The 14081-nt window shown below is 33.7% G+C and overlaps 1 protein-coding gene across 12 annotated transcripts in view; it reads right to left on the bottom strand.

The window, feature by feature from the left end:
• Window positions 1-14081, bottom strand: part of PTPRK (protein tyrosine phosphatase receptor type K) — a 554712-nt gene that overhangs the window by 270880 nt on the left and 269751 nt on the right. For all 12 annotated transcript variants that reach the window (XM_012435091.2, XM_012435093.2, XM_012435094.2 and 9 more), the window contains exons 4-5: window positions 13196-13277; window positions 10736-10851 (exon numbers count right to left, since the gene is read on the bottom strand). In XM_012435091.2, the coding sequence (XP_012290514.1) occupies window positions 10736-10851; window positions 13196-13277 (198 nt within the window). The remainder of the gene's footprint in view (window positions 1-10735; window positions 10852-13195; window positions 13278-14081) is intronic.

Genomic DNA, 14081 nt, shown 5'->3' with positions numbered 1-14081 from the left:
ATACTATTTCCATGGGCAGTTTCTAAGGAATCTGAAACATAGAAAATGCATTTCTGACATTCAAAATTAGACATGACAGGCGAGCTAATATTGAATATTAAAAACATAGTTACATTTAGAAGACTAAAAAGGAGCAAAGTAGAAGAGACTGTATTATCCATGCAATAGCTATATGGTGACAATGAAGCTTTTGTACAAGTTTTCAAAATAATATTAGATAAAACTAATGTATAATTATGATATATTCTAAATCTATCTTCTTGTATCACTGACAACCAAGAACATCAATGTGGAAACAAAATGTAACTGAGAAGTTGTAATAGGATAAATATTGAGTAAAATCTTTAGGCGTCAATTGGAAATATCCCTATGAACTCATTAGTTATTTTATCATTAAATACAGGTGTATATATTTTTTAGTTTTATTCACTGAAAAGATCTAGGAGTATTCCTCAGAACCCACATTATGATCTTGAAATATAATTTCTTACTAAAACTAAACAGGGCATCATTGAAAAACAACTGATCCCACATCCAGAGGAGAAAGTGAAATATCTCACAACACTGGGAAGCAAGGAAGTTCTCAAAGCCTACTATAATCACATCAAAAATAATCAGGTGCAAATTTGGAGAGGTGCCCACTAAGCAAAGATGGGACAATTTAAGCTTTAATAATAGTAATATTTGCAACAAATTAAACTCCATTAAATATGTTTAAATCCACGAGTTTATAATGACATTAAAAAAAGAAAAAAATGTCATCTTTGCAGGATGATAGGGAACCAACTCATTATATTAAAAACTAGTAAATAAAGCAAATATTGGAGCATTTATCTTCCCTTTCCTTAATGAATTGTGTTATTGGGTAACCAAATAGTAGATTAGGGTGATTATGTATCTCTTCATCAACTAAACAAATACGGAAGAAATAAGAAACAAATGAACAAAAAATGTTAGCATGTCATAATTTTCTGCCCCCAGGAATAAATATAGACATTAATCATCAGAGACTGCCAAGATCATAAAAAGAAAGATGACACATTTTGTTCCTCCTGTTATTATACCAAGCACCTCCTACGGTGTTGCCAACAGATCAAACTTGACCCTGGATCTGGCTGCCAATTTGCAGGAAATAGAGAGGAAAGAGGCACATGTGGAACTGAAGAGGGCATTAGTATGCAATCAGCAAAATGTGGACAGAGAATCTAGAAGTCAAACATCCTAGGCTCAACAGATAAATTGTGAGGAAAGGAATAAAGGACAAACCTACAGATTAAAAGAGACTTAAAAAGATGTCTATTTTAAAAAATTGATAAGACTATGGTGTCTAGGGATGCATACACAAGTGAAACAAACTGCAAGGGCTAAAATTCATGGTTATTTGTAGGGGCAGGGAGACTTTCTCTTGTGCCTGGCACAGAGCACATGGAAGACACCTCTGGGATGGCTGGCAAGCTCTCTTTCTTGTCCTGCGTGATGTTTACCTGATAAAAATGCATTGAGTCATAATAGTCTTTATTTTTGTGTGGTTTTTCTATATCTATGTTTTATTTTATAATACAATAATTTTGTAAATTTTAGATCTTTCTAGCAGACTACTTTTCATAAAGAAGAAACCAAGCCTGCCAATGCTCCATGTTGTAATACTGATCCCAGGAGCTCAATGGGAAAGTTATAAAGTGCTTAACATGACACACCTAGAAACACACTAAAGAGGCAACTCTACAAACAGTAGGAGATCATACTGTTCTTGCACAGAAAGAGAAGTAAATTATTTCTAGATACCGATAAAAAGCAATCCTTGAACTTCTATGACTGCGAGGTTTTTACAGTCCTGTTCCAAGAATAGATAAGAAAGGTAAAGAATATTATACACATTATTCATTTATGATCAATTATGTAATCTGTAGACATTACAGAGTTTATAAATTATTAAAGAAGAAAAAGAAAGCATTATATCTGTAAGGCAATGAGCTCTTTATGATAGAAAGCCACACACAAAATCAACCAAAATGACCTCAGGGTATTTATCAATTCTAAAAATTAATATTATTATTATTAAACTTTCTGATGCTCATTGTTACATATCCAAAATGCCAGAAAGTGAAATAAAAAACCTTATAATCCATGATAGGAGATCGTGACTTTATCTCAAGACCTATAAGCAGAATTATTTATATAAAGCTATGCAGGAAGAAGATAATGCCATGAATTAGAATAAACCAATGGCCCCAGGAAAAGCAGAACTGTAAAGAGTGTTGGCTGTTAGCTACCAAAGAGAATATGGTCTCTTAAGTAGATCAGAATTAACTGAAAACCAGTATATACATGGCAAAACCACTACTGCTTAAACAAAAGATAGAGAAAATTAGAATTAAATAGCAAGCTAGTATTCATCTGTTGGCTAAAGTTTAGAGCAGATGATAAGAAACTAGGAAAGCACAAGGGATATGGTTTGCACTTCTCACACTCTGGTTTTGTGAGCCATAAGTTACAAAAGCAGACAAGGCTGAAGGCACCAACAGTTTTCCCATTGATTTGTTCTCCTCAGTGACACCAGGGCCACTCAGAGGTTTAATTTGGCCACAAGATTCAAATTGTCTTGGTAAACTTTTATTAAAGCTAGAAAGAGTCAAAAGAGATTGAAATATCTCCTCATTTTTCACTCCTAATAGGATCACTTACATGCAATTATGAAGGTAGAAAGAGGTAAAAAGTAAACAATGGTTCTAATAGACAAATGAGCTCCAAAAATAGAAATTGAGAAAATAAACTCATTGACTATCTTTTAAAAAGACACTGAGAAAATGTACAAAGCTTTCTTTACTATTTCATTCTCATATCTTCCTAAATACTCTAAAATGATACAAACCAGACCCAAAACCGTTTTGTTTCTTAATTTGTCCTCTCCTTTCCTACTCATGGATTTTCCAATTCCACTGGCACTGTCCACAATCAGGCCCTCATTCCCTGATGACTGTACTGCGAACAGAAACCTATTCCTCTTCCAGCAGTCTCCATCATGGTCTAGTACCAACTTTTCCATAAACTCTGTTTACCTCCACTCCTCATGGTGAACCTTCCACTTCAGTAAGATCCTTCTCCTTGGGTTCAGATCCCATGCCGCCACACATACACACAGCGTGCTTTCTGCCTTCTGAATCTGCAGTAGTAACCATGCCCACTTTTGCTTATTAAAGTCCTACGTACACTTTAAGGTTTCAATCAAGTCTTCTCTAATAATTTCACACTCCAGCCTGCATTACTCACACTCAGCTCTGAAATAGTATAGTCCTTAAATTCTGTATGGACTTCCCATACTTAGTTATGGAATCATCTGTCACGGCAAAAAGTATCTTAAAATGTATTTAGCCTCAGGCTTGAATTTCTTCTACATCTCTAGCATGCTTATCCAGATTATGCTTGGATACTTGGACTAATTGTAATTCTACTACCTCCTGGAGCAGCTCATTGCACTTTTCAACAGCCCTACAATTACAAAGTTCTCCCTTATAATCAGCTTAGAGCTCTCATCATAAGCTTCAAATCGTGTCATTATATTTTAGGATCTATAAAGAGCAAATTAAATCCCTTTTGTATATTTCTTACATTACAAGGTAGTAAGTCACTTACCTAGTCTTCTACAGATCTCAAGATATATTTATGCCAGTTCCCTTTAGCAATTCTGACATCATTCTTCAAGTTTACTAACTGTCTTGGTAATTATACATTATCTTTTGTTATTTTAATATTTCAGAAGTGTGTCGGCCATTCTTAAAGTCTTTTACCTAGAAAACGTCAGAATTTTGACCACATCCAGACATTGGAACAACTTTTACTATATTGCATTGCATTGTTTTTTCTTTATGCATGTTACCTAGTATTTAATCAAGTTGACTTTAAAAACTTCCTCTCAAATTAGTTTCCAAAGAATTATCCACTGTAAACTGCAGTTTCTAAGCATAAAGTAATTTCTTCAGAAAACTTACCTTCATTATAAGTAGAAAATTATCAAATTTGTTTTCTTAAAATAAATAGTGTCAGGATAGTAAAATCTCTTGCAGAAATTAAATATGTTACAAACATCTGGGCCTGCCAAATGGCAATATAAATAAGCACAGAAAAATGCGATAGCATGGGGACATCAGAACGAGCACTGTGAGCATAACTACTAGGCCTTTGAAATGGTGTGGTGCTATGTTTTCATCAGCTAAATTTTTGTGCTTCCAAATTAACTCAGTTGTTTAGAAATCATGCTTTAGATTTCCACTACTATGTGGTGATGTTTGCATGAAGTACAAGAACAAGGCTTTGGCGTTTGCCTAGACAGGTAAAACACTATGTGGTCAGAAATTTCAGAGCAACCACTTTCACTGCCCCTTCACTGACACGGTTGTACTGTAGGGGGTCAGCCTCTCTCTGGTTGTTTTTGGGAGCAATTTGCATCTCATTTTACTGATTTCATTCTCCAATTACTACTCTCAAGCCATTGCTTAAATTATGTGTTGTTCCATAAGGAATGACATTTCCTTTGGCTGAGCAACGAGCTGTATCACAATATTCTAGCAAAGATGAGCCTCACCAAGGGCGAAACGGCGGCTGACTCTCCTGTTTTGGCAGGCCCACGGAGGAGGCACAGTGCCAGCACCTGCGGCGATCACTGACAGATTGGCCCAATTGCCCCAGCTTTGATGACAATCTGCATAGGATTACCAGTCACACATTAAACAGCCTCATTTCAATTCACCAAAACAAATGGTGCCACCAAATCTACCCACACAATTCCCTACTTTCAATAACTCTGCTGTTGAATTTCTCTGCCCAATTCAATGATGCATGCCAGCCAAGTGCTGTAATGATGGATGGAGTCATTAGTATTTTAGTTTCTACACTGAACCTGAAGCCAAAGCATATGGTCTGACAGATGTTCCAGCAATAGGCTCTATTTGATTTACCATGTAGGTGTCCACTTAATGCTGGACCTTCATGACAGAATACTAATGTATAACTTTCAGTCCAACCCCAGTAACAACCCTTTCATATCCTCAAATTATAAGGTGTTCTTAAGGCAGAACATTCAGAACACGTTTATTTCAAGTGAGAGAAATGACTGCAAATTACCTTTGAACCTAATCAAATCACTTGAAATGGACAAGATGGATGAAAGTGCAAGTAATGCCTGTAGGCTATTCCCGTCTATGGCTTGATTAGCACTGCCAGTAAGTTGGTTAAGTTGGTTATTTGATAAAATGTGTCATATACTCACCTTTTCCTCATATGTGTTTTATTCAGGTAAAAATAAAATACATATAGTAAATTGGACAGATCTTAGAGTCTTTGACAAATGCATGTACACTCACAGACCAACACCCCAGTCAATGTATGCGACATTAACATTACCCTAGAGAATTTTCCTCTGCCCACTTCCAATCAATCCTTATTCCCCACAGGCAACAAGTGTTCTAATTTCTATCATCATAGGTTAGTTTTGTTTCTTCTCAAACTTAATGTAAATGAAATCATAAAGTATACAAGTTTGGTGTCTGTCTTTCTTCCAAAACCTAATATTGCTGAGATCCATTCACGTGGTTACATTTATCAGTAGTTCATTGTTTTACTGCTAAGCAGTATTTCATTGCTTGAATGAGCCATAAATTGTCTATCTTTATCCTGTTCATCGACATTTAGGTTTTCTCTAATTATCAGTTATTATGAATAAAGCTGTTATAGGCATCCTTGCACAAGTCTTTTTATAGGCACATGACTTAATTTCTCTTGGGTAAATACTTATGAATGGAACTGCTACACTTTTCTTCATTTGTTGCTTATATATTCACTTTTTCCTACAATCGCTTTATCCAGTATTCATAATAGTACGAGTTACAATCTAGTGTTCAGGAGCACCATAGGGTGACTATAGTTAACAATTTATTGTATATTTCAAAATAACAAAAAGAGTGGAACTGGAATGTCCTTAACACATAGAAATAATAAATACTTGAAGTTATGGATATCCTAATTACCCTAATTTGATCATTACACATTGTATGCTTTTTCCAAAAATATCACTTGTACCCCATAAATATGTACAACTAGTCTGTAGTGATAATAATTTCAAATTAAAAATAAAAATAATTCAAAAATATTAATAATTCAAATATTGAAATATTTGAATAGTTTTTAAATTTTTTGAATTTGAAATATTTTCAATATTGAAAATAAATAATTCAAAATATAAAAATAAATACATAAATTACCAATATTTTTAACCTATAAAAGTGTACTCTCTAATTTTTATTTTTCCTGTAAGAAAATCATTTGACATTTCTCAGGAATATAACCAGATCCTTTTATTATTTCATTTCAGTATAAATTATGTTATGATTTCTTTTTTGATCTTATTTCCCATAACCAGAGCTTTATCATAGCTTCAAGTTATGAATCACAAATTCCCTAACATTGAAAGTTCCTCAGGAATACAGAAATCCTTCCTTATCCAAGGTAGCACTTTGGGCAGATGTAGTTACCTTCTGTCAACCACAGTCTGAAAATATTAAATGAAAAATTCCAGAAATAAACCATTGATAGGTTTTAAATTGCACTCCACTTTCATAGCGTCATGAAATCTTGCCATCCCTCACTCGTTAGTCTTCAACATTGTGTGTTTCTGACATCCCAACCATCAAAATTGTCATGGCTCAATGATGCAGGGTCACCCCAAGCAAAAGAACCTCCCTCTGACATATTCTCAGGAGGTTAACAGAGACCTAATGCTACATCATACTGCCTATGTCATTCACCTCATTTCATCTCATTATGTGTGTATTTTATCATTTCACCTCATCCTAAGAAGCGTGTTACGAAGATACGCTGAGAGGGATCACTTTCACATAACTTTCATTACAGTATATTGTTATAATTGTTCTATTTTACTAGTTATTGTTGTTAATCTCTTACTGTGTCTAATTTGTTAGTTAAACTTGATGTAGGAATGACTTGATGTATATGTAGAAAAAAACAGTATATGTTGGGTTCGGTACTATGTGCGGTTTCAGGCATCCTTTGGACTTTTTGGAATGTATCCCCCATGGATAAGAGAGAACTACTATAAAATTAAAATGGCTTACTTCTAAAACTTATAAGATTTGAAAAACATCTGTTCATGTGGGAAAAAATTTACAAATCATTAACCAACAAATATTGTGTTTATATCCAGATTATATGCTACTTCATTGAGCTCTCAATTGAAAAATAATCTGGAAGTTCTCTAAGGGTGACTAAAGACTTTATTCTAAATTTCCTTTAATGCATAAATGTACTGTATAACATATTTTTAAAAACTATGTTCCAGAAAACCTCATGATTTTACCATATTTTTAGTCTACTGACACTCAGACTTATAAAAACATTAAATGTTGTTTTATGTATCATTAATTTAGCATGTGACTGGTTTATATATTTTGTCTAATATATTTCCATATACCGACAAATTTAGAAAATCTTCAAATACTTTATAATTACATAATTATAATTTTCTAAATATCTAGAAATATAGAAAACCTACTTCAAATACTCCATAATTATATAATCTGATTCTTACAAGAAAGAACACTCCCTATAGATATTTTCAGAACCATCATGATATGCATTATGAAATTATCCTAGATTAACTCAGGCAACTCATTGTTTGTGTTTCCCTGCCATTTTAAAATTTACCCAATTTGTATTTCATTTTAGACAAAAAAATAATTGATATATGAATTATAACCTGGAAAGAATATACAAGTGAGAAAAATTATTCAGTTTTTCCATAACAAATTATTTAAAATATCAAATATGATCAAGCATATGTTCTGTATACCTTTTACAGAGTTATAGTGTATCATTTTTCCTTTGAAATAGAAAACTGGCTCTTTTTCTAGTTTCTGTTACTTTAGCCCATATTTAGACAACATTTTGCCAACTGAAGCTCAATACTACATAATGTAAGTTATTTGAAGGATATAAAAAGTTGATTACCATTTGGTATTTTGCCTGACCATGGCATGTATAACAACTATTCTGTTATTCCGTTACCTCTGTGATAGACTGCAGTGACCTTTCATTGAGTTGCTTCAAGTACATTCATTCTCAGTACTATCAGCTGATATTTTGAGCATTTGTTCTTACAATGATACTTTATTTAAGGTACCATTTTTTCCCATGCAAAATAAATACCAAGACTTTTACATTCTTCATGAAAAGGTTATCAAGGCCACGTTTAAAGCCACCAAAAAAATGTAAAGACCTAGTTTAGCATATTACAGCTAGAAGAGATTTTAGTGTCTACTCAGAATCTCCTTTTATAAATAAGCAAATTGAGGTCCAGAACACTTAAATAAAAGCTCTAAGGCCACGGCAATTAACTGGGTTAATATGAGGGTTAGAATTAAGAACTAGTCTTTCTGAACTCTATGCTGTTATTCTACATAAAATGGAAATAATCTGACGTCTATTTGCCTGAGTTAGCTGGTAGTTTGACTTTGGAACCAGAATTCTTTCTGCTTTATTATGGTTTTACTACTTTCAGCAAAAGGTGGGCAAGTTTTTTATGTCACTGCCACCTTTTAATTGACTGACATATGGATAATGATCAATCTTATCTGGTTCATTTTTACATAATTTCCATAATAATTAGTTTTGATTTTAATTTGAAAACACCTAAGTAAGTAATTGATAGATTTCAATACTTCTTAAACATGGAGAATAGTGATATGAGAATACATTAAGGTAATTGATGTGGTATTACTGAAAAGGGTAAAATAGCTTTTGAATAAATTAAGGTGAATATGTACACTACTAAAGAATGAGGCAATGCCCATGTCAAAGTGGAAGAGAAATACACAATTTCACCATTCTGTAGCAAATGCCAAAAAAAAAGAAGAGAGAGAAAAAGGGAGGAGAAAGCAACATAGAAGTCTCATCTCTGTTTGAAAAATGGCAGGAGGAAAATGTTTTAAAACCTCATGAAATGGATTATCTACAATATAGGAAGCAAATAAACAAACAAAAATGAGCAGTATTTGGACTACAACCCACTCAGACCAGCAGGGTCCAGAAAGTCTTTGTTGCCACAAGGCAGCTGGTGACTGAGGATACAAAACCCTTTTTATTTCAATGTCACATTAAATCCTGAGGCATAAAATCAAGGGCAGACCTACAGAGCCTCTAGCTCTCCAAGAAAAGACTATCTAGCTCACAACTAAAGCCAAATGCCAGCTAATGTTCCCATCTAAATGAAAAAATACCTAGCAAAACAATTAGAACATATATCTAAAATCATTTTTAAACTGTTTATTTAGGCATAGAAAGAGAAATAAGAAAACTGACTTGACATTTAGTTGATAAGACAGGTTGCACATTATGCAATATGCTTTCCAGGAAAAATTATCCTATTTTTCAATCTCTGTAGGATAAATTAGCACAATCACAGAAAAAAAGGACCCTCATTTCCTTTTTCATATTTGGACACAAAATATGGTATCCTGATACTTGAAAATCGAATAAATTATAAAAGTGGCAATAATTAGATTAATATGAAGTACACCTGTTGTAATCTCCAATTGGAATGCTATAAGAACTTGATGAAACAACACACATATAACACCCAGCACAGTATCAGACATCATATTAGGTACAATTTCAATATTCATTTATTAACACCTTTATTACAAGCACCTGCAAACTAATAATTATCCCCAACACTACTTTCACCTATCTAAAGAATGTCATAAAATAAATCATGATGTCTATGTTGAAGAAACCAAGCTCATCTTATCATGGTTTTTTTTGTTTGGGTCTCTACTGGCATTCTCATGAATTTAAAATTCACAACTAATGAAATCTCTTTCCTCATTCTGATGCAGAGAACCCAAAAAATAATAATAAAAGTGCTCAGAGAATATTATTACTTACATATCATCTAGCTTCAAATATTTAGCCCAATTAGCCATCACTTTTAGGTTCAGCCTCCCGGCTTTAGAGCTGCTCTCAGCTCCTCCCAGCCCCCGGCACCCTAGCACTGACAGATCTACTTTCTATAAATTTTCTGAAGGCAAGTCATATTTCTTAGTCTACAGTTTTCTCTCAGATTCTTTTAAATCTGTTTATATGCACCATTTACAGTTCCCAAATCATAATTAAATACACATGTATTAAGGACTTAATATGCGCAAGGCAAATGTCTTGACCTCACATCTGTGATTAACCCTCAAGCACAAAAGTTTAATTGGCTCTCTTCCAATTCATGTTTCCTGAAATATTCCCAAGGGTTTCTCAAAATACTTTAAAAAATTTAGAAGAGCATGACAGCTCCTACTTAATTCTTATAAATTCAGTTTTTAAAATACTATTAAATAAGAAAAACATCTCATTTTTATTCATATTTCAAATGGATCTAGAGAATTTTTTGCAGTTTGAATATAACAGAGAAAATTATTACGTTTCACTAGATACTAACAAAAACATTTATTAATTATTTGCCCATGCACTTTATTCCAGAAAAGGAAATCTCTAACATGAATCTGCAGTCAAATTCACACAGACAGCCTGTCCCACCACATGCACACACACACACACACACACACACACACACACACACACACACACACAAGAAGATGAGACCACAAACAGTCCAGTTGTAATTTTTTTAAAACATGAAGTATACTCTTTAGCTCAGCTGCCAATTTGGCCTTACCTGCAGCCACAACTTGTTATGCACAGCATCTCTCCCTGTGGCAATGCACTGAAATGTAGCATTCTGCCCTGCATTCACCTCTACATCCCCTAGACGGAGGAAATGAGGAGATTTATCTGTGGAGGGAGAAAAAAATGTTTGTTTTCATATGAAGAAAATATGCCATGTTACTTTTCTCCAACTAAATATTATCGTTAGTATTTTTACCTTTGGCTGAGGCTAACATCATAAACAAGAAAACTGAGGGGCTTTTTTTTGCACTGGAAGACACCATTTCCTTTGTGACTCTCATAGTTCTCTTTTTCTCAGTAGCTCTATTACTTACTGTTTCATAATTGCTGGAGTATTGTTCTCTACAAAGTGAGCACTCAAAAATTGCTGCTGAACTGCTGCCATAGCTTGTTACATATGGATGATAATAAAACAGTTACAAGTCAAAGCAATCCAGAGATTAAACTGATACAAAATCAGAGTCTAATCTAAAAATATAATGAAAACATATAATGATTTCTAAACTGCTGACAGTTACATGGCCATTGAACTTATTCGGCTACAATTTAAGCAGTTAGATCTTTCTTTAAAAAAAAAAATCAATGGTTATAACCCTCTAACACTTCAAAGAACAAGGGAATATTTTTGTTTCTTGCAAATAGAACATCAACTAAACTGTTAAATTTACTTCTTATTCCATTATAGCCATAGTATAGTAATCCAAAAGAAATATCCATATTAGACCAACAAAAATGATGATTGCAGTCAAAATGTAAGTGAGATTTAGGACTGTCAAACAAGTATTCTCTGAAATTACCTTTTAAAACTGAAGCCTCATCTATGTTTCCCATTGAAAGGAAATTTATATAAAAAGCAAAAGCTAAGCCTCAGAAGTAATAAGAAAAGCTCATGGAGGACCATATCACCCTAAAACTGCTGTTGGGCTCAATTCACAATTTTCTATATACTTATGAAATCCTTTCCTTAATACTTATCATTCAATAAGAGAAAAATGAACAGTAGATAAAAACACAGTTCTCTTAAACTACAGACTTAACATAGTAAACCAGCTTGAACTTTAAGTGAGATGATTTTGTTCTCTTTTTTCTTAGAATTTACCAACAAACACATGCTATATATAATTTGACACTGCTTACATCTTTCTCTAGTACCTTACCTCTCAGGAAGAGATTTAAAATAAGGAATCCCTGTTAGAACATGAGCTAAAGCAGCAGTTCTCAATTTATAAACTCTAGACCAGCAACATCAGCTGCACTGCAATCAGAAATGCAAATTCTCAGGCCCCACCCCAGGCCTACTGAATCAGAACCAGGGGAAGAGCAAAGCAATCTGTGATTTACCACAGCTATAGTTTACTCTGAAGCACACCTGAGTTTAACAACCACTCAGCAGAAGCACATGCCTTGGCCCTCACAAGGGGCCCCAGACTGCTGCTTACAATGTGTTAGATATGCTTCTACTAGGGAGGACTGCAGAACAGTAATTCGGAATTTGCAGGCCTTATAAAATGCTGCTGTTGGAAAATATAGGTAAAGTCTGAATTTATGCCAGTTGTTTTTTGCCTGGCTCTATTGAATGCATGCAGTAATTAATTTTCACAGAATGTGATGTAAACACAAATTTAGGTACACCATCTGAAAACCAATCAAGGTGCATTAAAGGCATAACAAAACTGTGTATTAATAAACCAAGTTTCTTGTTTTGTTTGCTCTCTCTCTCTCTTTTTTTTTTGAGACCGAGTCTTCTTCTGTTGCATAGGCTGGAGTGCCGTGGCACGATCTCAACTCACTGCAACCTCCACCTCCCACATTCAAGTGGTTTTCCTGCCTTAGTCTTCTGAGTAGCTGGGATTACAGGTGCGCACCACCATCCCTGGCTAATTTTTTTTTTTTTCTTTTCTTTTAGTAGAGACAAGGTTTCACCATTTTGGCCAGGCTGGTCTCAAACTTCTGACCTCATGGGTTAGCCAGATATTTATAATGATAGAGAAAAAAAAGTAGTCCTAAATTTGGAATAAGGTGAACTAATTATTTCTCTTCATTTCACCCCAGTTACTTGATTAGCGGATCAAATAACTTCATGAGGCTTCTTTTTATTTTCCTTTCTGTTGAACTCTGATTTGCTACTCCTCTGTTTTTCTAGACAATTTAATAATGCCAAAAAAGAACAATTCCTACTAAGAGTTGCCTTTGCATGTATATTTTGTTCTCAGTAATGTAATAATTTAAAAGAATCTCCTAATACGTGTATAATTAGTTACAAGTCTGAAAAATATTTGATTCAAAAACTCTAGAAATATATGTTTTCTTTTAAAACTCAATAGAAGACTAGGACTGACAATAACAAGAGAGACAGCAATGACCAAGTGATAAACAATCAATAGTCACTGTCAATATAAGGCAAGTGTTGAAAGGACATAGAAAAATACAATTCTTAATCACAACCTACCACAAGGATAACTCAGTACTTGGATGTCATCAATGGCAATATAACCACTTCTCCCTCCTGAGACTTCAGCTTCAAATATTACCTGTCAAAAAGAAACAGAAAACATTTACAACAATCATTTTCAAGGGATGTCTACAGTAGAGGGAAATAGTTATATATATGCAAAAGTAAATCTAATTTTTGTTCAATAAAAATTAAAAATTTAACCTTTAATGTACAATAATTTCTTAAAATTCGTATAGGTAAACAAACCAAAAAACAAAATTTGAAGAACAATTACATTACTGAGGTTAAGCAGGTTAAATTTTTAAAGCATCTATTGTCAAGTATTGTTATTTTCCTGAATAGGTAACAAATAGAAACAGAATGACTAGGCAGACAGAGCTAGTCTCTTTAAAAGTAAACTTTCATATATTGACTTTCTCCATTTTTGTTGTTTACTTAACATATATGGAGCACCTACTATGTTCCAAGCAGTATGCAAACCACTGAACACATCAATAAAATAATCTGTGTTTTAAATAGCTGAATTTTCAAGAATGGGTATCAATCGATTGATTATTGGTGTTCCAGACCAAAGGAACAAATACAGTGAAAAAGATTGGGATGGCATGTTTGAAAAACTAAATAAATATAATCTCTATGGCTATAAAGGCTCAAATGGGAAGAGATGAGATTAGAGAGGTAGGCATGGAAGGTCTCAAATACCATGGGAGTGAGTTCAGGAGTAAGGCACTCAATAGTTCCATATCTAAGAATGTTAAGAAAAAGAAGTCTTCTATGTTTAAATATGAGATCATCTTACAGAGTTTTGTAGTTATATTCAATAGCAAAGCTTCACATGACCTTTCTTTTAATGTGTACTGTGGCTGGGTGCAGTGACTCA

The sequence above is a fragment of the Aotus nancymaae genome, unplaced genomic scaffold (genome assembly GCF_030222135.1).
Source record: "Aotus nancymaae isolate 86718 unplaced genomic scaffold, 86718_ANA_hifiasm-v0.15.2.pri h1tg000040l, whole genome shotgun sequence".
Taxonomy (NCBI): Eukaryota; Metazoa; Chordata; class Mammalia; order Primates; family Aotidae; genus Aotus; species Aotus nancymaae.
The sequence above is the reverse complement of the archived record's forward strand: the minus strand, read 5'-3'. Positions and strand labels throughout refer to the sequence as shown.